The 24,740-nt window shown below is 40.1% G+C and overlaps 1 protein-coding gene across 2 annotated transcripts in view; it reads left to right on the forward strand.

The window, feature by feature from the left end:
- Positions 1 to 637: 637 nt before the first annotated feature.
- The window catches only part of LOC143836825 (uncharacterized), a 35,145-nt gene continuing 11,042 nt past the window's right edge, over positions 638 to 24,740 (forward strand). Inside the window, exons 1-3 of one of the 2 annotated variants that reach the window (XM_077336322.1) lie at positions 638 to 762; positions 11,128 to 11,310; positions 19,460 to 19,658. In XM_077336322.1, coding sequence (XP_077192437.1) covers positions 721 to 762; positions 11,128 to 11,310; positions 19,460 to 19,513 — 279 coding nt within the window. In that variant the 5' untranslated portion in view covers positions 638 to 720 and the 3' untranslated portion in view covers positions 19,514 to 19,658. Of the gene's footprint in view, positions 763 to 11,127; positions 11,311 to 19,459; positions 19,659 to 24,740 lie in introns of those variants that run through there. The other variant, XM_077336321.1, reaches the window with a different exon arrangement.

A 24,740-nucleotide genomic window follows, 5' to 3' on the forward strand; every position in this document is an offset into this window, starting at 1 on the left:
GGTATTGCGTATCCTACCAGTGTCACACCTGACTATAGCTGTTTATTCACCATTTTTTTAAATGCTGAAATTTGCTTCTGTGTATTTCTAGATTGCAGGGAACACCAATCATTTTTATTTAGGAAATATATTTTAAGAACTTTATTTACACAGTTTGTTTTGAACTACGGGAAAGGAGCATCAGTTAGGGAATGTGCAATGGAATATAAGAATTTAACATTCTTGTATTTTGGACATATATCATTACTTCTTTTCAACTACAGAATCATGTGATTTTATTTGATCTTTGATTGTGGGTTTTAAAGGATATTTATTTATTATCTTGCTGCACAGTGCATGGTTTTGGATGAACTATACAGATATATTTGTACTGAAATGACAGGAATATATAGATCTTTGCTGTATTTCTTTGTTTCAAAAATTAATGAGGCTTGGCCTCAGTCTGAAGTTGCATATGATCATTTGTATAAAAGCATGTTATCATCATAATATAGGAATGAGATAATTAGAATTGCTATGTAAATAATTGCTAATAAGATTTAGCCATGGTTCATACAAAGGTTTGTATACAGTTTCAATGGAAACTTTGTTTAAACACAGGTTGCCTTTTAGATCTTCACACTACCACTCTTGCTAAGCAAGAATATTTATTTGTGTTTGTCTAGTTCCAAGACTCACATGAGGGGAATCTGAGTGCTCTTTAGCAGCCAGAGGAGGCAGATGATAGCATTGAGATTAACACCAGACTGTAAATTGCACAAGGTAACTATTATGCTTGAAAAATAGGTCAACCTTTGATCTGACTTTTTATCAGCAACGGCTGAAATCTGACAGATCCAGGCTCTAAATTAGACTCCTAAAATCTTATCAAAAGGAAGTAGTGCTTTTTGCAATCATTAGCATCTCTAGAATAGGTTTATCACATTTCCCCTAGTGCAGGCCTGAGCTGGTCCTGCTCTTTAACCTTCCATTTCAAATATAATTTCCCTCTGAACAACACCAGCAACAAAATAGAAAGAGCAATCACTGGCTTACCATCAAGAGAAGGTAAAAGCTGAAATTTCATTCCTCCTTGGTCTGGTTCTCCATGTATCAATGGCAGGCTGGTTCTGTATGTTTATTTATTTGAATGGGACATATCTGTGAGCCACAGGGATTATAGAATTTCCCTGAAATGTAAGCATTTCCTCCCTCATATTCCTTTTATCTTTGTATTTGTGTACTCTCTCACACAAACATACCCAGTACAGTAGCACTATTCACTACTGTGACACAGGAGGAAAAATCCTCACCTGTTATAAATCAATGATGGTTCCTTAATAGGTTAGGGGCTATGGTGAAAGGTGAAGCTGGATATTTCAGAGGGAAGTATTTCATGTTCCTTGCAGGGTTGTATACTGCACACCTCAGAGTGCAGAAGAAATATCCCAGAAAAGGCAGGTGTTCTGATCCTTAAAACAAGCCCAGGTTCAATTTTATGAGAATCCTACAGTGCAAACCTGAGCTGATGCTATGTGAGTCTGAGGTGGAAACTACAGGTAGGTATTTGTGCAGCTGAATGCTCCTCCAGGTAAAAAGATTCCAAGGCTAAAGGTTTTAGCTTTACCTTCTTAAAACATCAGATTTCTATGTTTAAATGGGAAGGGGGCTTTCAGATATACGAGCCCCCTATTTCTTGTACCTGAGGGTACAGATGTTTTCAGTCCAGATATTGGGTTGTCTCCTTATCTATGGTTTTTGAAAAAAAAATTTATTTTGTAGTGGAAATAGTATATTATTGCAACTTAAACCAATAAATCCAAAATAGTTAATGGCTTATCCCAATGTATTAAATATTTCTTACAATTTAACTATAATAAACTTTAAGAACGACTGCCATGAAATTGTCACTCATTTAAGCACCTTTTTGAATGTTTAGACCACTAGAAGGCATGAGTAGATCTATTCTTAGTGAAAAGTCTGACAAAGCAGAACCATACTGTTTTCCATATGTCTCTGTATACAAAAAGACTAGAGGCTTATGTTTTATGGGCACAGTGGACACAGAGTGTTGTCCTCAAGAGTCACCCCATCCCTTTCTATGGTCTCACAGAGAACCAGTGAGATTATTAAGACTGTCAACCTCCATGTGGTTGCTTGTGCTCTCCTGGGATTACAACTGATTTCCAAGTGACAGAGATCTGTTTACTTGGAGAAAATTGCTACTTTGGAAGGTGGAATATATGGCTTTCTACTCCACTAAAGTACGCACCCACTTCAAACACTGCTCTCCCCAGGCTCCACCCCCAAAATATCCAGGTATTGCTCAACTCAGAGATGGCAACCCTACAAATGATACGGAGAGGCTGATTCTGTGAAGGCAAAGGGGTGGCAGGTTACAGTAGATGAGCGATTGGGATGTGAGTGTCTTGCATAGTGCAGGGGGTTGGACTACATGACCCATGAGGCCCCTTCCAACTCTATGATTCTATGATTCTATGATACTGAAATATCAGTCCTAAAATACGCTTACCAGAACTTGGTCCAAGTAAATAATTGCTAAACTTACCAATAGCCTGTAGTCAATTTCCTACCTAAACTCCTTCCTTAGCCTGTCAGACTACATTTATCTCAAGTACAATTAATTCAGAGAGAGAGAGAGGGAGAGAGAGAGAGAATTACACTTCCCATTTCTTTATATTATTGTTGTTTCATAAATAATGGCATTTGAATAAGTACTACAAGAGCAAAGCAGCCATATCAATGCCAAGCTGGGTATATAACTTCAAGTACTTTTAGAACAGCATCTCAACTGAGTTTAGATCATTATACATAGCCTATTAAATGTCCATCCAGCAAAACAGTTGTCAATAGGCAATTGTCCTATAGGACAATACTTTTAAGTTTGAGAAGTTGTAATATTTGAAGAGAGTGTGGCAAAAATATTTTTGCAAGAATTAAGTAATCAGTCAGTTGAGATTACAATTTACAAAGAAAACCAGAACAAGAAATATACATTTGGCATTCAGACTTGAAATTTAGCAATGCAAGATGTATCTCAATACTTTAACTTTTTGAATCCTACAGGTATTTTTTCCTACAGGTAGGCAAAAGGCTTGTGAATAAGAAAATAAAATTTCTTATATTTTGAAGGATAATTCAGTCCTTTGATATTTATGATGTTTTCAGGGATAATTCAGTCATTTGATATTTATTTATTTTCTAAAAGCTGTCTCAAAAAGTTAAAAAAATGAAACAAAAACACATTTGTTGGCAAATTCTGAAAGATCTGCACTTTTTCCCCTGCAACCTTGAGTGGTGGTCTCCCTTGGTTCTTTAGGATTGTATTTCATGTTTTCTTATAGGTGAATCAAACCAGTATATTTCAAGGTACCTTATTCTTGAAGGCACATCTTGAAATTCTAAAAATCTGGTAAATGTCAGGAAAGTCTTCCTCTACCTTCAAATAATTCTGGAGTACATCACAGAAGTTGTTTTCAAATTTAGCACCCAAACACTCTAAAACACAGATTATTCAATTTGCATTGATTTCAATTCTGTGTTTTGCCTTCTCAATTAAAAAAAAAATCTGTCTTTCTAAATATGTGCCATTATCATTGGTTGTTTCTCTTTGATTTTTATAATTCCCTGTGTTCTTGAAATTTTAAATTAATTTCTGTTAGTTCAGCCAATATCTCTTGACATATTTCTTGAACGTTCTTCTGGGTTCTTTCTTCAAATTCTTGAATATTTGTCTGAATACTCTAGATATTATTTAAGGCTATTTTCTTTAAAACTTGAATAGTCTTTTGAGTCCTTGCTTCAAATTGTTGCATTTGGTACACCAAAAGTTATGATAATTATTTCACCATTTCTTCAGTTCTCTGGTCCTCATCTGTTTCATCTTTAGCAATTTTATTTATCTCTTTGATGTGTTCATGTTGTCATTTTCATTTTTGCCCTTCTAATTTTAAAAATATTGTACACATTTATTCTCGTTTACTGTTTTCTTCGCATATATCAAAAACAACGTTTATGCTATTTAAATCTCAACTAAAGTATATATCAATTTAAAATTATCTTCTCTACAGTTTTTATAAAAGGACTAAATATAGCAAGTAATGAATATTCTGAATATATGTAGCTTATCTCATAATCAAGACAATCAAGAAGGAGGAGGAGGAGGAGGATTGGTTTTATATGCTACTTTTCTGTACCAGGAGACTTACAATCAGCTTCTCTTTCCTCTCCTCACAACACCCTGCGAGGTAGGGGGGGGGCTGAGAGGACCCTGACATTACTGCTCAGTCAGAACAGCTCTGTGATGAGTTTTGACTAGCCTAAGTTCACCCAGCTGACTGCATGTGGGGGAGCAGGGAATCAAACTTGGCTCGCCCAATTAAATGACAATGTATCATCAACAGAACAATTAATTTACCATTAAAATTATAATATAGTAAAGCAGGGGAGAAAGGTGATAAATGAAAATGGGGGAAATGAAGAGAGAAAGGGGGGAGCAACAAAAACAGAGAGGGGATAGCAGTGTTTTAGTTTTGTTTCCTGGTATGCTGATACATCTGTGGTCTTTGGGGAGGATAGACACCAATGTTTTGATGTTGTTTTTCATTCTGAGAAATTTTACATGTCCAAATAGAAAAAAATATATAATAAAGAAAAATAAATCTTGACTTTCCAATGAGCTGACTGTCTGACAGAACTGAATTTTATTAATCCCTGCTGCATCACATTGCAATTGAACACACTGAATGCTTCAAATAAATACCTATTCTCAACTATTCAAAAAATTAGATAAAAAAGAGTAAAAGGAAAAAAGAAGATAATCAATTACCGCAGAGTAAATAGTATTTTAAAAGAACCAGCATAGTAGGGACCATTTACGCATTGGGAACTTCACTGTCCCAGATCCACTGCAGGAGCACAAATCGGGGGTGGATGAGGTGCATCAGGCCAAATGCCCCCCTGTGTGGGTACAAGAAGAGGTGGGGGAACCCGCCATAACTAAAACTCCAGCCTGTAGCCTGGCATTAATCCTCCAGTGCATAAACAGTCATAGTGGTTAAAAGCAGCAGCCTCAAATCTGGAGAACTGGATTTGATTCCCTTCTCTTCCACATGCAGCCAACTGGGTGACCTTGGGCCAGTCACAGTTCTTAGAGTTCTCGCAGCCTCACCTATCTCACAGGATGTCTATTGTGGGGAGAGGAAGGAAAGGGGGTTGTAAGCTGCTTTGAGACCCCTTCAGTTAATGAATGTGGTGTATAAAGACTAACTGTTCTTCTTCTAGTACTTGAAACTGAGATTTTCTTGGAAAGTAGCCAAGTGTCATTCTGCCAAAATAAAGTTCTATAAAACTGGTTACATAAATATTTTTCTGAACACCTGTAATTAAAGATCGAAGTTTATCAGAAGCCTTTTTCCAAAAACCATACGTTTTTAAAGAAGATCCCTCTTACCACTACATATTGGAAGTTTACTTCAAACATTGCTGGAAGACAATGTTTTGTCTTCCCTTTGCCATTATGATTGCAGTTCCAGGATCCCAAAATTATCAGAAATATCATAGTTCCAGGAGTCCAAAAGATTGCAAAGATTAATGGATCCATATTTGTTTAGGATAGAAGGAATAAAAAGAAAAAGATCTGTTTGGGCCAGCTGACCTTATTGGCAAAAAGACCTCTTTATCTCCTTATCAAGCCCTGCCCCTGGTTTTGTATCTCCTACCCTTGTATCTCCCCCATGGGGCAGGGTGGGGTAAGAAAAGAAAAGTAAATTCCCTCCTTTCCTGATGTTGTTCAGGAGCCTTTCAAAGTGCTCCTTATCAGTTCCCCATGTTCCCTGTAAATCAGCAGGAACACTCCTAAGACCACAAATTCATGGACACCTACCTGATAAAGGAGTTAGTAAAATGGAAGATCTTTAGGATTGTATTGTAAATCAGACTTTTTATTGTCAGATTTCAGCAAATTACCAATAGAACCTAATTGTTCTTCATTCCTTGTTTTCTTGAGAGAAGTAAAATATGTTAACAAAGTCCTAAGCAGAGGTACATATTGAGGTGAATAGGTTTGGAAGGGTGTAACTGCACTTTTTGACTGCACTAGTAAATGTGGAAAGGAAACTTGGTGGGTTTTTACTAGGCCTTGCTACCAAATACCTAGGTATTTCCTGACATTCAGGAGTCTACAATGTGGGTGTGTATCAAATGCACCTGTAAGTGCCTTGTGCTTATGTCTGAATAGAAATGGATGGAGCAGGTCACACAGTCAAGGAGACTTAATAGTCCTGGGTTAACAAAAGATGGGATTGGGTGCTAGCCTGGGTGCTAGCCTGGATAGCAAGGAGTAGGTAGGCAGTTCAAGTGCTTGAAGACTTGGAAATGCCCTTTTGTCTTCGCAGTCCATAATTATTAAATTTTTCTCAGACGATCATAGATTTCCCTTTTTCATAATGTTCTATATGTTATATGCCTGTGTTTTTTTCTAAATATTTGGGTTTTTTTCTTAAGAGAAGTTTCTGATTTTCAGTGCATCCAAATCACTGATTTGATTGTTTGACTTTGAAACACACACACACACACACACACACACAAGACATCCCCAGGTACTAAGTTCATCACAGCACCTTCCCCCCCCCCCCCCCCCGGAGATGTCCTGAATTATTTCTATTAAAGTGCCTTTAACAGCAGAGTTTGTGCTGCAAACAGGTTTGCTGGGTGGCATATCATGACAGGGGGAAAATATGAGAAAGATCATGGAAAGCAGTTTAGCGGAGAGGATAAATGTCTCTTTAGTCATAGTTCAGGCACACTACACAAATGCAGAAATACAGAGATGTAAAATATAATCTGCAATGCTCATTTGTCATTATTTGCAGTATAATCCACAACTCAGCAATGGCAACATTTTGGGATTTAATACTGATCCCATCTAAATTTTCTCTGCTGTGGCATAAGCAGATATCCACACATTTCTGCATCACTTGCATCTAACAACTCTATTGAATAACTCACATGGATTTACCCTGAGTCTCCTTGGGTTTTTGGTTACAGCTTCAAAGTCAAAGTCAAATTCAGAACGGTTTCATTTTTTCCCTTCCAGTGATTCAGGGCTGCCTATTTTTCAAAACTTTCTGCCACCAAAATATCTGTAATTCATGACTGAATTTTAACCCAGAATGCTTAAACATAAAGAGAATAAAGCCTTCTTTGGGATCACCTTTAAAAAAATAAATGAATATGGGAAAGAGGTTTGTTAATGGCTTTGGGACTCCTTCAGGTAGTGAAAAGTAGGGTATAAAAAAACAGCTCTTCTTTTTTAATAATGAAAAAACTGATCAGATGATTATGGGTTATTTTAACAGCAGTTGTTCCCAGTAGAAGTCTTGTTTTGCTCAGGCAATAAAACATTTGCTCCAGAGATTAGCAGCCTCTTGGGAGTCACTTGCTAAAATACAAAACCACACCCCAGAAATTCAGCAAGCACTCCAGTTGTAGGTGTCTGAAAATCTCTCTGAGGCTTGCAATGACCTCAGCTGGATAGCCTTCAAAAAGTTACTGGTTCTAAGGCACTCTCATATAATTAAAAAGAAAACATAGTTCCAAAAATTGGAAAACCTTTTTAAAAAATACTACAATATTTAATTGTTCATTTCATTGGAAGGACGCATATAGGGACATTTAAATGTAATTGGTCTTCATTTTATAATGCTCCCCAGCATCATAATGTATGCCTATCTCCTATTAATTATCACCTATCTACTAAATAATTTAGAAATATATACTGAATATATATATACACACACACACATAAACACAATTTATAAATAAATTATATATTGCAATGTAATAGGTGATAATTTTTAAATGTTAATTCTGTTGCTTTATGGTGTGATACAGCCATAAATTAATGCGTAAATTACTTGGAAATATAAGAGGGGGATATGATGCACTAGTGCATGCCATCTTTTATATTTCCAGCAAACATGCTGTTCTCACACATATACACTAGCCAAGGTTGCCAGCTCTGAGTTCAGAAATACCTGAAGATGTAGGGTGAGATCTGAGGAAGATGATTTTTGGGGAGGGGAGAGACTTCAGTGACGCATCATCCAAAGCAGTAATATTCTCCTGGTGACCTCTGTCACTGGGAGATCAGCTATAATCCCTGGAGATTTCCAGATATCACCTGGAGGTTGGCAACCCTAACACTATCACATATGCTGCAAATCTATTGTCCTTGTACCACCACCACCCAGCAAATCTATTGTACTTATGCAGTAATCAAATGGGATGCCTTGGAGAGTTTTGTTCTATGGCCTAGGAGCTGTACTTAGCTGTGTAAGTCTTCAGTGTGTGTGTTTGTGTGTGTGTGGGGGGGAGAAGCTATACAATCAAATTAAAGATTTACACTAAGGCCCATTATGCTCGGGGGGATAGCGCACATTCGGGGTGGAATGGTGGCGACTAAAATCACCGATAATGCAAGGAGCCGGCTGCAACCGGCCACATATTCGGTTCATGCCGCTGAAAAAGCCGCGTTAGCAAAACACAGAAGAAAGTGCAGCTTCTGGGTGACTGGGGTGCAACCAGAAGCGGTGCCGGGGTTGCCGCGTGCATAATTGGATACTCTGGGTTTTGCCACTGTTGCGTAAGCGGTTTGCTTCGCTCCTTCCCCCTCTACGTTTTCCATGTGACCTGAAATCACTGTTTCGGCGGCCGTGCATAATGGGCCTAAGAGAAGCAAATATAGTTTTTAACTAATGTCCATTATATATGAGCTCTTTAACCTGTTTTGGCTTCTGAAGACAATTTTTAAAAGGTTTCATATACTTAATGGATAGAACATTCTCCTCCCATCATTCATGAAGCTGGGTTTTCTAAGACATGTTTTGATCCATTTTGTTGCTGTTATTGTTACACTTTATCCTTAAAGTGTGTGAAACCTTCAAGAAAAAAATCTGTTGGCTTTCAGAAACCAAAGCAGGTTAATGAGTCTGTGTGAACAGGATGTTAACGAGAGAAAATGTTGCATCCTTTCCATTTACTCTGGGCAAGATGGTGGCAATTTGTCTATTACTTGAAGCACAGAATTCTCTGCTGCTCTGTTCCCTGTGGTTTAGAATAACAAGTGCCACCCAGATCAGAGACCTTGATGAGAGAAAAACACAATTCTGACAGAAATGTCAACACTTAGGTGTCTCCTAGTCCCTCATCTCTCTGGGAGGTTTTACAGCAGGGATGGCTGTCGCCTGTTGGGGCAGAGAGCACAAATGACTGCTAGTCAGTTTCTGTTTATTGCCTGGTTCAGGTGTATCTAATAAGTAACTTCAAGGTCAACTCCCATCATTAAAAACACCAGTCAAGGAAATGATACTGGGATCATAAACCCATATTGACACTAGTAATTGTGCCATTGGTTCCTGCCATAGGAAGCCTGTATGTTTGCAAACAACTCTCCCCTCTTAAAATAAGCCCTTATTTTGTCAGAATTGCTTGACCTTAGCTGCTTTCCCTGTGTAGCCCAGATAATGAAGGACAGAGAGAGGGGACAACTTTGCCAAGTTCCCTACCCTTTCTAAAGAGAGAATTAATGGTTAAAGGGTAGGGTATGCAAGCGTCAGCTGCAATCTTCACCAGCTATTGAGGTACTGACAAAGGAAACATACATACCTGTTTCCAGTAGCTTCTAATTCATGCAATGCATTTAAATATAACTGGGGAAAGGGCATCTATCTCCAAAGGTATTTAAAAATGGAAGGGAAGAAGGGAGATTTATGTTTTGTTTTATTTCCATTATGTTTTTCACCTTGCAAACTTTCAGATGGTTTACAATGGCTTGGTGAAAATGGCCCAATCCATATGAAGAGCTGCTATTTGTGAAATAACCACTATGCTGTGACATCTGAGAAAATACTGTTGATATTCAGTTTCAACCAACTTTCAGCAGTGGATACATGATTCCACCTTGGCATTTCCTGGACTCCTTCAGCCATTAAGCAGGTTTCAAGTGTCCTTGAATTATGCTGTTTCTCACTTTACATATGTGGAGACCATCAGCGTGTAATGCTGGCTGGCATCATCAGTCCATGCATACACCTTTGGACACATACATATGAACTACCTAACACTGAGTCTGACCATTGGCCTATCTGCCTGGAAGCACCTTTCCAGGGTTTCACATCATTCTCTACTTCAACCTTCTAACTGGAGATGCTAGGGTCTGAACCTTCTGTCTTCCTACACTCAAATTATTGCTCTGCTGTTGAGCCCTCCCCAAGTTTAGGGAGACTATTGGACTATTGAAAAGCACACGTAAATTGAAGTCCTACTTTTCTCCCCTGGACTAGCTTCTTTCATTAAGTACTCTGTCAATTTCCGGGGTGGCCCAAGCTCTGCCCCAAGAAGACTGGCTCAAAGAGTTTGTGGCAAACATCCCCATGCAGTGTAATGTAAAAGGTAGCACTTGGATTCCCTGAAACATGTGAAAAGGGTTAATGTCAGAGGCAGATTTGGGCAGTGAGAGCATGGAAATTCTTCCCAGAGCGCAGGGAATCCCCATGGAGCATGCCAGCAACAATTTCAACACAGATGCTGCTCTGAGGCAACTTCTACAAAAGACTTTTCAAAGGAAAATATTTCATGGAAGAAAATGCTGTCATAAATGTCCTCAAGTAAAACTGGGTGGATTGTTGGTTCTCCAGCGGTCCTCATGCTTAGCCTTCCTTCCACCCACCAAGACCCAAGGCTAACTCTGGGAGAAGAAGTAGCCAGGGGGATTTCTCAGGGCTTCACACCTTGTGGCCATCTCCTATCCAAGTGCTTTTCAGCATTATATATAACATTTTAAAATTTCTCCAAGGGGGTTTGACAGCCAGTATTTATTTTATTTTTTCCTGAAAATGTGAGAATGTTGGTGCCTGCGTCTTCGTGTCCCCTTTTGCCCAGTGTTATCAGACTGCGCTCCCGCCCAATCTTTCCCTTCAAGGCAGTGCACCTTGAGAAGCCAGCATGATTGGCAGGAAATAATAATATTCCTCCGGTCACAGAACCGCGCCGACTTCCAGGAGACGCGTAGTTTGGCTCCTTGCGAAAGAATAACGTCAGCCGTCACTTTCTCTCTTTCTCGCCTAGGGGGCGCAGAGGGATCGTGGCAGCCGTCGAAAGCCTCGAGCCTCGCGTGCAGCAAATGTTTTGAGATTTCGGAGGAAAGCGCGGAGACTTCGAAGGAGGGGGATTAAAAAGGGAACATCTGGAGAGGTCAAAGGATTGGTGACGAGCAATGAGCGTTCATGGAGCAACCCCTTTTGGAAGCAGGTAAAAATCCCCAAGTCCGTTGAGCTTTGCTCGGCAGAGACCGAGTGCCCTCTCGGGTTGGTTTAGCGGTCGCCGGTCGGGTGTTCTGCTGAGTCCGATGGACAGAGTCCCGTCAGTTCTGCCGACCTGATGTCCGGCCGAACATCGTAATGAAATATCCGAGGGGCAAAACATAAGAATAAAAAAAAGCGTCCTGCACGTATGGCATGGACGCGCGTTTCATACCAACACGTCTTCACAGGCCACGCATTTACACGTTCGGCCTTTAACCTCTGTGGCAGTTCAGTTGTTCAATTTCAAGCACAGCCTTGATAAAAAATTAAATTTGCTCTTTACATCCTGACAAAATAATATTGTATAAATTGCAAGAAGCATTGGGGAAAGTCAATTGCTCTGCTGTTTAGGAAGATTAACTTTTCAGAGGACTTCATTCAATTGCTGATTGGTATCGAATTAAGAGATGGGTATTGCATGTGTCTTTTCCGTACGTATCTTAATAAATCTTGGTTGTAAATTATTTGTGTGTGTGTGTATGTTACACTTTTAGTATATTATATTAATATTATTAATATTTTAAGTAGGCAATGACTGATTAAAATAAATATTGCAATAATGCTGATAACTGAACAATTGTAATGGCCTAATGGACAATCTGTTCATTCATTCAATTTATATACCACCTTTCACTGTGATGTCATGAGGTAGTGTTTTGAATTAAAATGTGTTCCTTTAAACACCTCATTTTTAATATTCAAAATCTATGCTGTTGCTACAGTTATCTCAGATAAATCTTGAGCTAGGCTCTGGAGAGGTGGCATATAAATCCCCTGTTTAATAAAAATGCAATCTATTTCCCCCCTTAATCATAAGATATATACAGATCACTTAATATGAGTCATTTTGAAACAGGGAACAGATCTGATTAAAACGTGACTAAAAACCACATTTTAAAGTTGCAGCTAATTAGGGAATCCATTCATTGCTCCTTTCAGGGCTTCATCCATTGATGTCTGGTTGTTCTTCACTCGGGGTAAGGTAACATAACATGAAAACATTGTTTATGATCTACAGCAGGGGTAGTCAAACTGCGGCCCTCCAGATTCGCTGGCAGGGGCTCATGGGAATTGTAGTCCATGGGCATCTGGTGGGCCGCAGTTTGACTACCCCTGAGCTACAGTGTCAGTTTCATATGCGCAAGTTGGGATTTGAAATGATTGCAACTGCTTGTGTGCCTTGAACATACTCCACTAGTTTGAAGTGCAATTCTTGGGATTTCATAGGGTTTATGCATCTGTGTTCAGGCTTAATAGTTTTGTAAAACAGTCCATATTTTTATTCAGAATTCTAAATACAGATTTCTGAATAAAAATATCATCTATGTCAATGAGGAGCCAACTAGTCTCCTGTCACAGTTTAATTCATTTTTGTCCCTCGCTACTCTGGAGTAATACCCCATATTTACATGTACAGGAATATTCCACTTCTTCCTGGAAGTATGACTTAAGTGTTATTTCTTTAATAGACACTGAATGTCAATGTTGTCTAATTTCCTTATAAATGCTTATTTGTACTTATAGGGAGAAACAAGTCAAGGCTAACATGATTTAAATATTTCTCCCTCTTTGGGTTTCCCAATGTGATCTTTTCTTGCAGTTACAGAGTTATGAGTTTTAGTTCAAATAAGTTCATATAAATCAGTTTCCCCTGTTTTAAGCTTAATGTATACTGCATGTACTTTGGTCTTTAACCCACTAACTAATCTTAGTGAACAGTGTACTCAACACTGGGCTCTTTTGGTTTGTGGGTTGCTGCCATAATATGCTATATGATTGTTTACTGTATGCTGGAATTACAACTGAGTTCACATTTTCACCCAAAAAGTCAGTAGAATCAGTCTGATACAAAATTAGAAGTCATGAATGTGCAAAGCCCCAAACCCTGTCCATTTAAAGATAACAACAAATGTGAATCACACAAAGAGCACAATCCAGTCATCATTATTCTTTCCACATTTTCTCCTGACTGAAGCATTATTGTCACTCAGGAACTTGGATTCACACCCACTCACCTCCTGGTTAAAATGCTTGCTAAATTGGCTGAGTTTATTTTAAGCCAATAACCTTCCTTATGGTCCCATGAAATGACAAGATGAAAAGGACAGATTTATTGTCTCTAATCAACAGATCATTTGGGTCATTACAATCTCATTACAGAGAGACAGGCTGGGCAACAAGGAGCCTTCACACTGGTTGATCATATGAATCAAATATGTTGCAAAGGCAGCCTAAAGGGTTCTCTACAGCAGGGCCATTCTCCAGCTTGCTCTATTAATTTGTGAAACAGAATTTCCTGGCTTGCAAGACAGATTTCTCTCTCTTTACATGAACTCCACAAAATCCAGAGGACATGCTTCTCTTTTCCTTTCCACTTAGAAGCAGCTTAAAAAAAAGAATCCAGCGTCTTTGAGAAAGTTTCCCTTTGACTGTTTAAAAACAAACACTCATGGTGGGAAGTAGGCTGATAATGAACTAGGGAATCTCTTCCCTAAATACTGAGCTTTAGGGGAAAACTCTTAAGTCACCAGCAGACCTTTTAAGCAGCCTTGTCAGTGATTCGGCAGTAGTCCTCTTGTGCTCTCCCCTCCACTCCCTCTCTTATCTTTTCCCCTTGGTTACAGCCCAGACTGAAGGTAGCTCCTTCTTTCTTTTCACATGCCATTTAATTCCTTTCCAGCGTTTGTCCAAGAACAAACATAATTCTGGCAGCTTTAAAAATTAATTAGAATGTGCAGAATGCTGTTCTGAGTCATTGTCAGGTCCCCGGATTTTAACCATGAGGGTGTGGAAGTAGAGGGATAATATTTTCAGGCAAACTTTCTTCTTTAAACATGGGGTGATTAAACTAAAAAAAAAAATCCCTTAAAATCAAATGTATTCATTTGCTCTCAGGTTGCCCTGCATTCAGCTGAGGGTGGTGATTCACCACCTCTATTGAAGTCAGTACTGGGGGCTTTAGTTGAGATCTTAATGAGGTTCCTCTTTCTTTAATGTGTATGATTCTGCCAAACATGGAGTTAATGAGAGCGAATGCCCATCCCATCAGCCCCCAGACGGCCCGCCACATGCATAGAGCTAACTCTAAGGTGGTGGTGAAGTACCCTTCACTGTTCCCACTCCCTTACCCTTTACCCTGGTAATTATTCAACCTCTTGTGACCTTTCTTTCTTTCCCTTTTATCCTGGCCTCTGTGCCTATTCTCCTTGGCAGACACAGCTGAGCCAATGGAGAGTGCAAAGGGGTCCCTCCATCTGCCACTTTCTATGTGTCCCCCCACTCTAAATAAAATAAGGGTCACTTTTCTGGATCACACACCAAGGCCCACGACAAATGAGCCCCAAAGGCTTTGATGCCTGTGTTTGGACACAAGCAATTATCTCTAATTATTGTTTTTCTTTTCAGTTTGTCCAACATTAAAGAGTCCTGCAAAGAAGCTTTAAAGAGAGGGCTCAGGAGAGTGAATAATGTACTTCTGTAGGCAACTCTCTCCCTCTGTCCCTTCTTTTTGAATTTCTCTCTCCCCTGCTTTTTCTACATGGAGGAAGACAAAATCGTCACAAATGTTTATGGCACAATATGGATTGGGCTGGATCCTGTTGGGTTTTTTATTATTATTAGAAGATGATGATTTCTAAAGACACAGGAACGTTTTGACAAATAAAGCACAGATGGGAGAGAGCATAGCTGCTGAACGTCTCCAAGGGGAGGTGAAGTGGTTTTCAGCTGGGAAGAAAGTGAAGAAGGGGGGGGGGGGAATTTGAAACTAATTTTTCCCACCACTTATAAATAACACATTGAAATGCACTTAATGGAAGCAAGGAAACTCGTGGTTAAAGTGTCCAAGGAGCTGAACACACACATGCACACCCACATGCAAGTTACTGTCTACAGCAGACTGGAGGCTAACAATTGCATAACAACACAGATATATTTATAATTAATACAGCACTGTAGATTTATACAAAAATGAATATATGCACAAATGCATGTATAGAAACACACTTGTTGATATTACATATACAGACCCCCACAAAATCCAATCTGCAAATCTGTGCCTGCATTTAAATTGATTTCACTCTCATTGGCTATAATAAGAATACAACCCCAATTTTCTTCACGCTTGCTCGGAGGTAACTCCCATGGCACTCAGTGAGATGTTAACAGGGTCGGGCTTTAAGTAATCCTGTTTACCGAGGATTTAGTGTTGACATACATACCCCATTTTAGATTCTTTTTCCATGCCATTAGGTTCTTAGATATCAGAATCACACAGAGCTGAAAGAGACCAAAAAGAGCCAATCAGTCCATACCCTCACTTTCTTGGGGACTTAAAAATCACACTCTCCTGACAGGTGCTCATCCGCCTCCTATAAGCTTCCAACGAGGAGATTCCACCACCCTCCAAGGCAACATATTCCACGTGGATGAAAGGCACACTGTACACCATCCTAGCTGAAGCTAAGTAGGTTCTATATAGATTGAATGGGGTAGCCATATTGGTCAGAAGCAGCAGAACAAAGACTGAGTCCAGTGGCACCTTTAATTTAATTTATTTTATTTATTTTTCAATAATAAATTGAAACACTGGCTCAGGGCAGCTTACAATGTCATATAAAAATATAATGCATTGTTGTTGTTGTAAGTTGCAAAGTCGTGTCCGACCATCATGACCCCACGGACAATGATCTATGGACAGTCCAAAAATGCAAATCGATAATACATAAAAACATGCAATTAAAATTACCATAAAACAATCATAACCACAGTGTGGCAACCTTAGAGCATCTTGGTTTTCACAGGTAGTATCCATTAGAGGGAGTCCAGTGATGTTGACTAAGCCATTATAAGCTTGTGTGCACATGACAGCTCATATCCAGCCCAAACTTGGTTGGGCTTAAATGTGGAAGGGGGTGCATGATTAGGTTCACAAACAGTCTTGACCTCTTTGATGGAATAAAGGGTGGCAGGAGGGTGGGGGGGGGGTAAGGAATGTAATTATAAGACTTGGTTGGCAAAAGTATCTTGAGTTAAAAGTGTTTCTTTGCTGGTCCCCTGCTTGTTTGTATATGAAGGGATATGAATTAGCACTAATAACCACTTCTTTTTATCAGTAATATATAATGCAGGTCTCCAACCTTTTTGTTCCTATGGCCACCTCTGGTGCCATAGTTGTGTAGCCACAGGAGTCAACACATGGTTGTTTAGCCTGGAGAGGAGACGACTGAGAGGGAACCTGATAACCATCTTCAAGTATTTAACAGGCTGCCATAAAGAGGATGGAGCAGAGTTGTTCTCTCTTGCCCCAGAGGGAGGGACCAGAACTAATGGGATGAAATTAAAGCAAAAGAAATTCCATCTCTAGAAGAAATTCCTGACAGAGTGGTTTCTCAGTGGAACAGGCTTCCTCAGGAGGTGGTGGGTTCTCCATCTTTGGAGATTTTTAAACAGAGGCTGGATAGCCATCTGACGGAGAGGCTGATTCTATGAAGATTCAAGGGGGTGGCAGATTACAGTAGATGAGCAATAGTGATGTGAGTGTCCAGCATAGTGCAGGGGGTTGGACTAGATGACCCATAAGGTCCCTTCCAACTCTATGATTCTATGAGGAGGTAGAGCCAGTCATAAAATGTCTGCCACAACCTATCTGCAGTCACACAGTGAAGTTCCTAGTGCTGCAGCAGCTGCTGCCGCCAAAGCAACATTTTAAAAAGCCACAAAGCCAATCAGATCTTCAATAGCCAACTGGAGGCTTTGCTGGACAAAACCCCCACCTGGACCCATCCACTTCTTCAAAATACTTGGCATAAAAAATGGAAAGTATTGGCGCATCTCATGGGGCATGGAGATCCCTGATTTAAAACACTGTAGGGGCTGTTCCCACCCACTCCTGTTTTCCTCTCATAATTTTTTTCTTAAATTTTTCTTGGGAAAAGGCCCATCCATTTGTAGGATAGCTCAAGCATCCCATTTTGCTTTTGGTTTCACATTCCTGATATCATCCAAAGCGGCAGGAGCCATATGTCCCATTCTATTGATTCAGGGGACATTATATTAGAATATCCTTCTGGATAAGATATGAGTGGCACATTTTGACTTCTTCTTGATTCCTGTGAGAAATTAATTCCATATTAAAACAATAGATAAAGATGGGCAAATTCAAAGGCAAATTATATGCCTAGACCAAATCTTGTGCAGCATTCTCTATCTAGTGTAACAAATTGTGATGACTAGATACTTACATCGAAACTGTAGTCATATGTTTGATAGGCAAATAATAAAAGATCATTTCAGATTCCTCTGAAGCAGTGCGAGTCTGAGCTGACAGGGTTGCCAGGTCTTTTGCTACTGCGAGGGGCATCCTTCTGGCACCCATCGCTTCCTGACACCACTTTTTTCAGTGGTGGGAGAGTTTTAAAAAAGATCACTGGCATTACCTGTAGCATGACACTGCTTCAGGGAAAGTGCTGTCCCAATATTCTACGAATTGCTCGAAAATATGGCTTTTGTTGGAAGGAATGTCATGCAATGCACAAGACATTATGTCCCTGCCCTCTCCATCTCCCATTGAATGTCAGACATTGACTGACAACGTTGCTTCTAACTTCATTTTGATTATTGGAATGATTTTTTTGCTTTTAGCAGTGAGCATCAATACTTTTTAAAATTCAAACTTTTTCAATTCTTCCTTGAGTATCTGAAGAAGGTGCCTGCTTTTTAATAACATACATTTTAGTGTAATTGAGTAATTAATTACAAGTAATTAGAAGGCTGGTGATTAATCAGCTAAAAAAGTAGTTTTAAATTAGTTAATCAGCTGAAAAGAAAGACCTGATAAAAGTTTTCAGTAAAAAAATTAGGAGTGAACCTAATGAGGAAAGGGAGGTTTTTCTGTATTGGCAAGACAGGCATAATGCAGGACACAGGCAGTCTATATGGATAATTCATCCAGGTACTTTTTGTATATGTAAATATTGTGGTGGGGAAATTGTTTCACTTAGAGCTAGATCAGTGGTCTTTTTGTGTGGCCATAAATCAGTAATTGGAGACGCTTAATACATAAGAGCATAATCATTTGTCATTCTGAGCAGATTTTTACAATGTCCTCTGCAATATAATTTACTTATTTTATTGTGGCTATTCATTTCCTTTCTCAAATACAGACACATTTATTCCATCCCACCCTTCAGTCCCTAACTTTCAAATTCATAATGCATTTAATGCAGAAAGCATGTACTTGCATCGGGGGGGGGGGCAGGGTGAATAAGAAGCACATTTTTATACTTCAGATCTGCAGAAGCAGCATGAGCATAAACCTACGTCCAGGCAGTTCTTTCCCATCGTCTCATGACAGAGGACTACAAAGACAGAGCAACAACCTGCCTGATTGTGTTTTTTTTTAATTCTTGTGTACCGCTGTGTATTTGTATCCTCCTTCTACTGAAGCATAAGAAAGGGGCTAGAAGAAGCTCCTTTATAACGGCCTCTGGGAGACATTATGGTTTTTTTTTAAAGGATTTATTTGACAGTGTTTAGTGTAATAAATACTAGCTCTTTCTGTATAATTGGCTGTTGGTGAGCAGGTTTCTCTATGGGAGGTTCAAGATAACTGTCTCCTTATTGTCCGCTTTTGTGGAGTGACATGAGAGGAGAAGAGATTGTCATGGTCTATTTGGATTCGGATACAGAACTCACCTTCTATTTGCAGTGATGTTTTCGGCAGTACAGGAAACAAGAGTAAGAAAAACTCAACCCACAATTAAGAAATGAAACTGGGAAATGCAGTGAATTAAAATGTCACAGTTTAAAGGCAATCCATATGTTAGCAAATGCTTTCCAAATGATCCAACTTCACCCCCCCCCCCCGAGTTTTACAAGGGAGGGAGACTGAATGGGGCTGCAGATTGCATCTCTGATATGTGAATTTTCTTGAGCTACAACCCTGTCTGCAGTGTGGCATGACCCTTATGCCAGGGGTCGGCGCACTCACCCTGGGGGAGTGGGGATGGAAGAATGGCAGTTCCCCCTTCCTCCCCCAGGCCCAGTGTGGGGGGTCTCAGCTCTAAACTGCTAATTGAACTTGTTTGCAATTCCAGAATTGCAGTCTCCACAGTCAAAAATCAGCTTGCTATTGCTCCAGCACCACTTGAGACCACACGTGAGTGGGCAACATCCTTATTTTTTGTATCTAAGCCCAAAAAATTGATACACAATAAAGAGGATGGAGGAAGAGAAAGATGCAGTAAGCATGGAGGAAGCAGAAAGAACAAGCATGACTTTAAGCCATGACTGAAAGGAGAATATTGGATTATGTATCTGTGTCCAGGAAGGTTTGTACAATTAGTTATCATTATGAGAAGGCTTACCAAAAAACACCATCTGGCCCAACTGTCATTCCCATCTAACTGGATGCAACAAATAATGGCTTTGGATTTACAGTCACATCAAAAGATTCATTTAAGAGGGGCCAGATAAATACCTTAATATGAATATGGAAATCTGTGACTAAGAAAGAAAATGCTAAACATGAGGGTCTACTACTGTACTGTTCTACTCTTCTCAAGTAATTGCCTAATTAAATTAATAAAATTAAAGCTGGTGTCTGAAGAAATGACATAATCTTTCCTGTTACTGTAGAAGAGAGTTGGCCAGAACATAATGACACCTCTGCTTAATAAAATCAGAGTCCAGTAGCACCTTTAAGACCAACAAAGATTTATTTAAGGCGTGAGCTTTCGAGTGCAAGCACCCTTTGTCCAAGCACCACTTGTACCCGAAAGCTCATGCCTTGAATAAATCTCTGTTGGTCTTAAAGGTGCTACTGGACTCTTATTTTTTTGTGCCACTTCAGACCAACACGGCTACTCATTTGAATCTTACCTCTGCTTGTTACCCATCAAGGGAAGCATGTGACACCAGTGTTCTAGAATCTGCAGACCAGTTTTACCTCCTGTAGCCTTTGAGGAACAACTGAAGGTACTAATTTTAACCAATAAAGTTGGCTTGTGTCTAGCATACACAATAGAGCTGGCATCCAGCATCTGGCATCCAGTGTGATTTCATTTCCAGGGGAAACCTGGATGTGATGTCACACCAGTCTAGGATTTTGTGGAAACTTTATGGGTTACTTTGGAAATGATGTAACACTTCCAACTGGAAGGAGATTTTTACCTTATCCTCCCTCTTCGCTGGCCTACTATGCTGGTTGGGGGCTGCCATCAAGAGGTGTCCTGCTGTAATGGAGTCCTGCCAACCCTCATACCAAAAAAATTATCTCCTGTATTCTATTTCATTGTAACAACTCACATCAATTAATTATAACTTTTTGTTAATATCATAATTGTTCTAAAGCCTCTATATAACATTAGGCACGTTTAGTGAAGGGATGCCCTGAGCCTGGAAGCTGTAATGGTAGGGTTCCCAGCTCAAGGTTGAGAAAAACCTGGAGATTTGGGGGTTGAGTCTGAGGTGGGCAGGGTTTGGGGAGGGAAGGGACTTCAATGGGATATAATGACATAGAAGCCTCATTCCAAAGTACCCCTTTTATCCAGATGAACCAATCTCTAGGAATGGCCATGAACTGCAAAAACATGATTTGGCTTGTAGTTCTTGATGCACCCACAAAGGGATAAATGGACTGTCATGGTCAAAAACTCATTCATACAAACTGAACTGGTTCAGGAAGTTCATGATGTGGTAGAATCCCTCCTCTGTTACCCTAAAGGGAGCCCATAATGGAAAGGTGCCTCACACAGAGACACCATCATGCACAGAAGCCCATGACTGGACTCTGAGCAGGTTGGTACACACAGAAACCAGCCTGGCAGAGACTGACTATGTAGTCAGTAGGGCCCCTTAAGAAACCTAGGAAACCAGGCCAGGTCTCCGTCTTGTTTGGGCTTCACTAGATTTCTTCCCTTGCCTGGAAAAGCTAGGCCAGATTTCCATCTGGTTTGAGCTGGACTAGACCATTTCTTCCTTGCCCAACTGACTGAGCTAAATGTGCATGGTATCTAAATCACCCCCCCCCCCAGCCAAAGACCACTGATCTACAGGAAAGGAATATCCCTTCAAGGTACTAACTACAACTTCTTTTGTCTCTCTTGTCCAGTGTAATTTCTGCCTAGCAGCATCTAGCATGGACTAGATGGCCTGTATGGTCCCTTCCAACTCTATGATTCTATGATTCTTATCCTCAAATGTCTGCCTCCTGTCCTTCGTGATAAAACAAAGACAGGGCCATTAGCGACACATTGCACCTAGACAAGGTATTGTTCTACTTGATGAGATTACTCCACACCTCCCACTCTAGTGACCTCACAGTTCAAACTCACCTATCAGGTACTCATATTATCAGAGACCAATCATCAATCATGGACCTCCTAGTGGGCAGTCCCTGGGGCTGGCCTGGGAATTTCAAACATTATATCTAGCCTTGCACACAGTGTGTGTGTGTTGTTGTTGTCCACACCCAGCATCCTGTCCACCCCCTGATGTCATAAACCCTGTGTCTTGGCTGCTTGGATCCAAGCAAAGTGCAGTATCTCGTTCCCCCTGTAGAACTTAGTGTAACTTGTCCCCCTGTAGAACTTAGTGTATGTATGGTTTTGCTTATGTGTGTGTTTTGAATGTACCCTGATATTTTCCCCAAATAAAGCCCCTAAGCTTAATTGTCTTCTCCATTTAAGAAGGGTTTCTTCCAGGGAAAGGACCCCGTAAAAATTGGTAGTAAAGATCCTGCGTTACCCAGCCTCTTGCTACATTCATAATTCCCCAGCAATTTGGGTAACACCTCCCCCCACCCCCAGCAAGGGGTAGGGGTTATAAGTGCTACCAATAACTAAGGCCCTCTGCTCAGCATGAGTGCAGGAACAACATACCAGTTTGATCCCAGGATCAAGAAACCAGCAGACAGCAGACAAGATAACTAGCAGGAGAGGGCAGTGAGGAACAGAAAGGGACCCAATAATTAAGTCCCTATGAGAATAGGATAGGAAGAGCAGAAACAGATCCCTGTTTCCAGAATATACCCAAACCTTCAGATCAGAGAGGAGATCAGTAGCAGGAGAGGTGAGGGAGGGGATAGAAAGGCACCCAGTAGCTAAGTTCCTGTGCTCAGCATGAGTGTAAAAACAGCAGAACCAGATCCCCAGTTTAAAAGAAAACCTCCCAAACCACCACAGCTGAGACCAGAGCAGATCTCTAGCAGGAGAGGTGGGGGGAGGGAAGGCACATTAGCTAAGCCCTTGTGCTGAATATTAGAGCCCAGAGCTTCAACAGCCAACAAAAGAGGGGGAGGGAGGAGTCTATATATAGCCATCTGAGCCCATAGACTAGAGTGGGAACCCAGCAGTGCCTGTTAAGCTTTGGAAGGCTCCTGTTTCCAAGGCTGGAGAATTCTACCCCCACTGTATATTTCTACCTCACATGGATATTTGTAAATGGTTTAACTGATCAGCCCCAGTCTGTCTCCACTCATGAACTATCATGTACTGTGCTAAAACATTGTGAAATTTCAAGATGGTAGAACCTCAATGGACATTGCTTCAAAGACCACAAACTGGCCAAACTTTGTAATGAATTTTAGTTCTTGATCCAGTTTATGCCCATGCCTACTGATCTCTGTCTCCTAGAGCAGTGGTCCCCAACCTTTTTATCACCGGGGACCACTCAACGCTTGACAATTTTACTGAGGCCCGGTGGGGGAGGTAGTTTACTCCTCTATTCTCAACCACTGCCCTAACGCTCTTTGATCGCTATGATAATGTTTAAACATCCCTTCAAAATAAGATACAGACATGCCACAACAATGAATATAAGGAACATTTTATTTTCATGGAAATTTTAACTCATGACAATGACAAATCAATGGGAACCTTGAGCTTGTTTCTCTGCAACGAGTGAATGGAGTGATGGGAGACAATGACACCCAAAGTGTGTTGTAAAGGGTCGGGAGGGATGAAGTAAAGGGCCAGGGGGGGGGGAGAAGGCGTCCTTTGCGGCCCACCTCCAACTAGTCCACGGACCACATGTGGTCCGCCGCCCACAGGTTGGGGATCGCTATCCTCAAGAGCAGTTGTAACAATAGTAAATTTCCCGCCTCTGGCTGGAGGTTGGCTACTCTAGATAATGGTAAAGTTTGTCTTTTAAAAAATTTAAAGGCAAGCATTGTCATATTCTGCAAGGCAATTTACATTCACTCAAAGGAGTCCAGTGTCCCTTCTCTATCAGCAGGAAACTGTGGTCAGCACAAGACAGCCTTAGACTGAATGAGAGGTCTGTACACACTTCCTATATCCCTATCCAACAATCCTTCTCACTTTGATACTAATAAAGTTTCACATAGAGGAGGTGAAAGGATGAATTCCTGTAAGGGAGATGTGCACAGATTTCCCATTCACCTTAATCTCCCCTTGTGCTTCCTGCACATGACACTAGTATGTGTGTGTTGGGGGCGGGGAAGAAGATCTAAGGCTGCATTAAGTCTATGAGAATCATTTTCTTTTGTGCACTTAGATCATGTCTTGTGTGACTGATAGAAAACACTTAACATGCTTTTAGATGACAGCAATAACTTCACATACTCAATTTTTTTGAAATCTCAATTGCAAGATTTAAGTACTAGATACATTTATTTATTTATTTATTTATTTATTTTTCTATCTACATCAGTAGGATTTGCATGTGAAATAATTCCATTTCAAAATGTTAAATTTCTGAAACCAGAAATGCTGCACCCAGAATATCAAATCTGCTCCAACAAAAGCTTAATCATTAACTGGATTTCCAGAATTTGAGAATTCTAATTTTTCTGTTTCTTGAATAGCTTCTTGAGTACAAATAATTCAGTTTCACATAGGTGGTTTTAAAGAATAATATATTATTTGTTAATGGTCAAGGCTATTGTTAAAACAGTGGTTCCCAAATGGCCCATTAATGGAATTTAGATTTAGTTTCGGGATGGCTGGTTCTAATTCATGAACTGAAAGAGAAGTGTTTAGAGCACACTGGGCTGCATTTTATCTAAGGCCCACATATGAGTCTCTAGCAAAACACTCGTCAGTCTTCACATGCCTTTTGAGTGATTTGTCTATGTTAATATTATCTGCATGACAGTAATTGGACTTGAGCCCATGTCAGAATACCTTCAAATGTGTTCAAATATGCTGAGCTCCAGTTCTTAACATGTCCCATTAATTCTGGCACTTCTTTTCCAAGGGATACCACAACATTTACGGTGAAAGATTTGCTTAAAGATTGCCTTTGCGTCTGTCAAAATATTAGCTTTCAGCTGAAAAGAATCTAAAAAGCTAAACACATTCAGGAAAATCGACAAAAAATAAACATGCTATAAACACAACCATATTTCATGCAGGC

This window comes from Paroedura picta, chromosome 4 (genome assembly GCF_049243985.1).
Source record: "Paroedura picta isolate Pp20150507F chromosome 4, Ppicta_v3.0, whole genome shotgun sequence".
Classification (NCBI taxonomy): Eukaryota; Metazoa; Chordata; class Lepidosauria; order Squamata; family Gekkonidae; genus Paroedura; species Paroedura picta.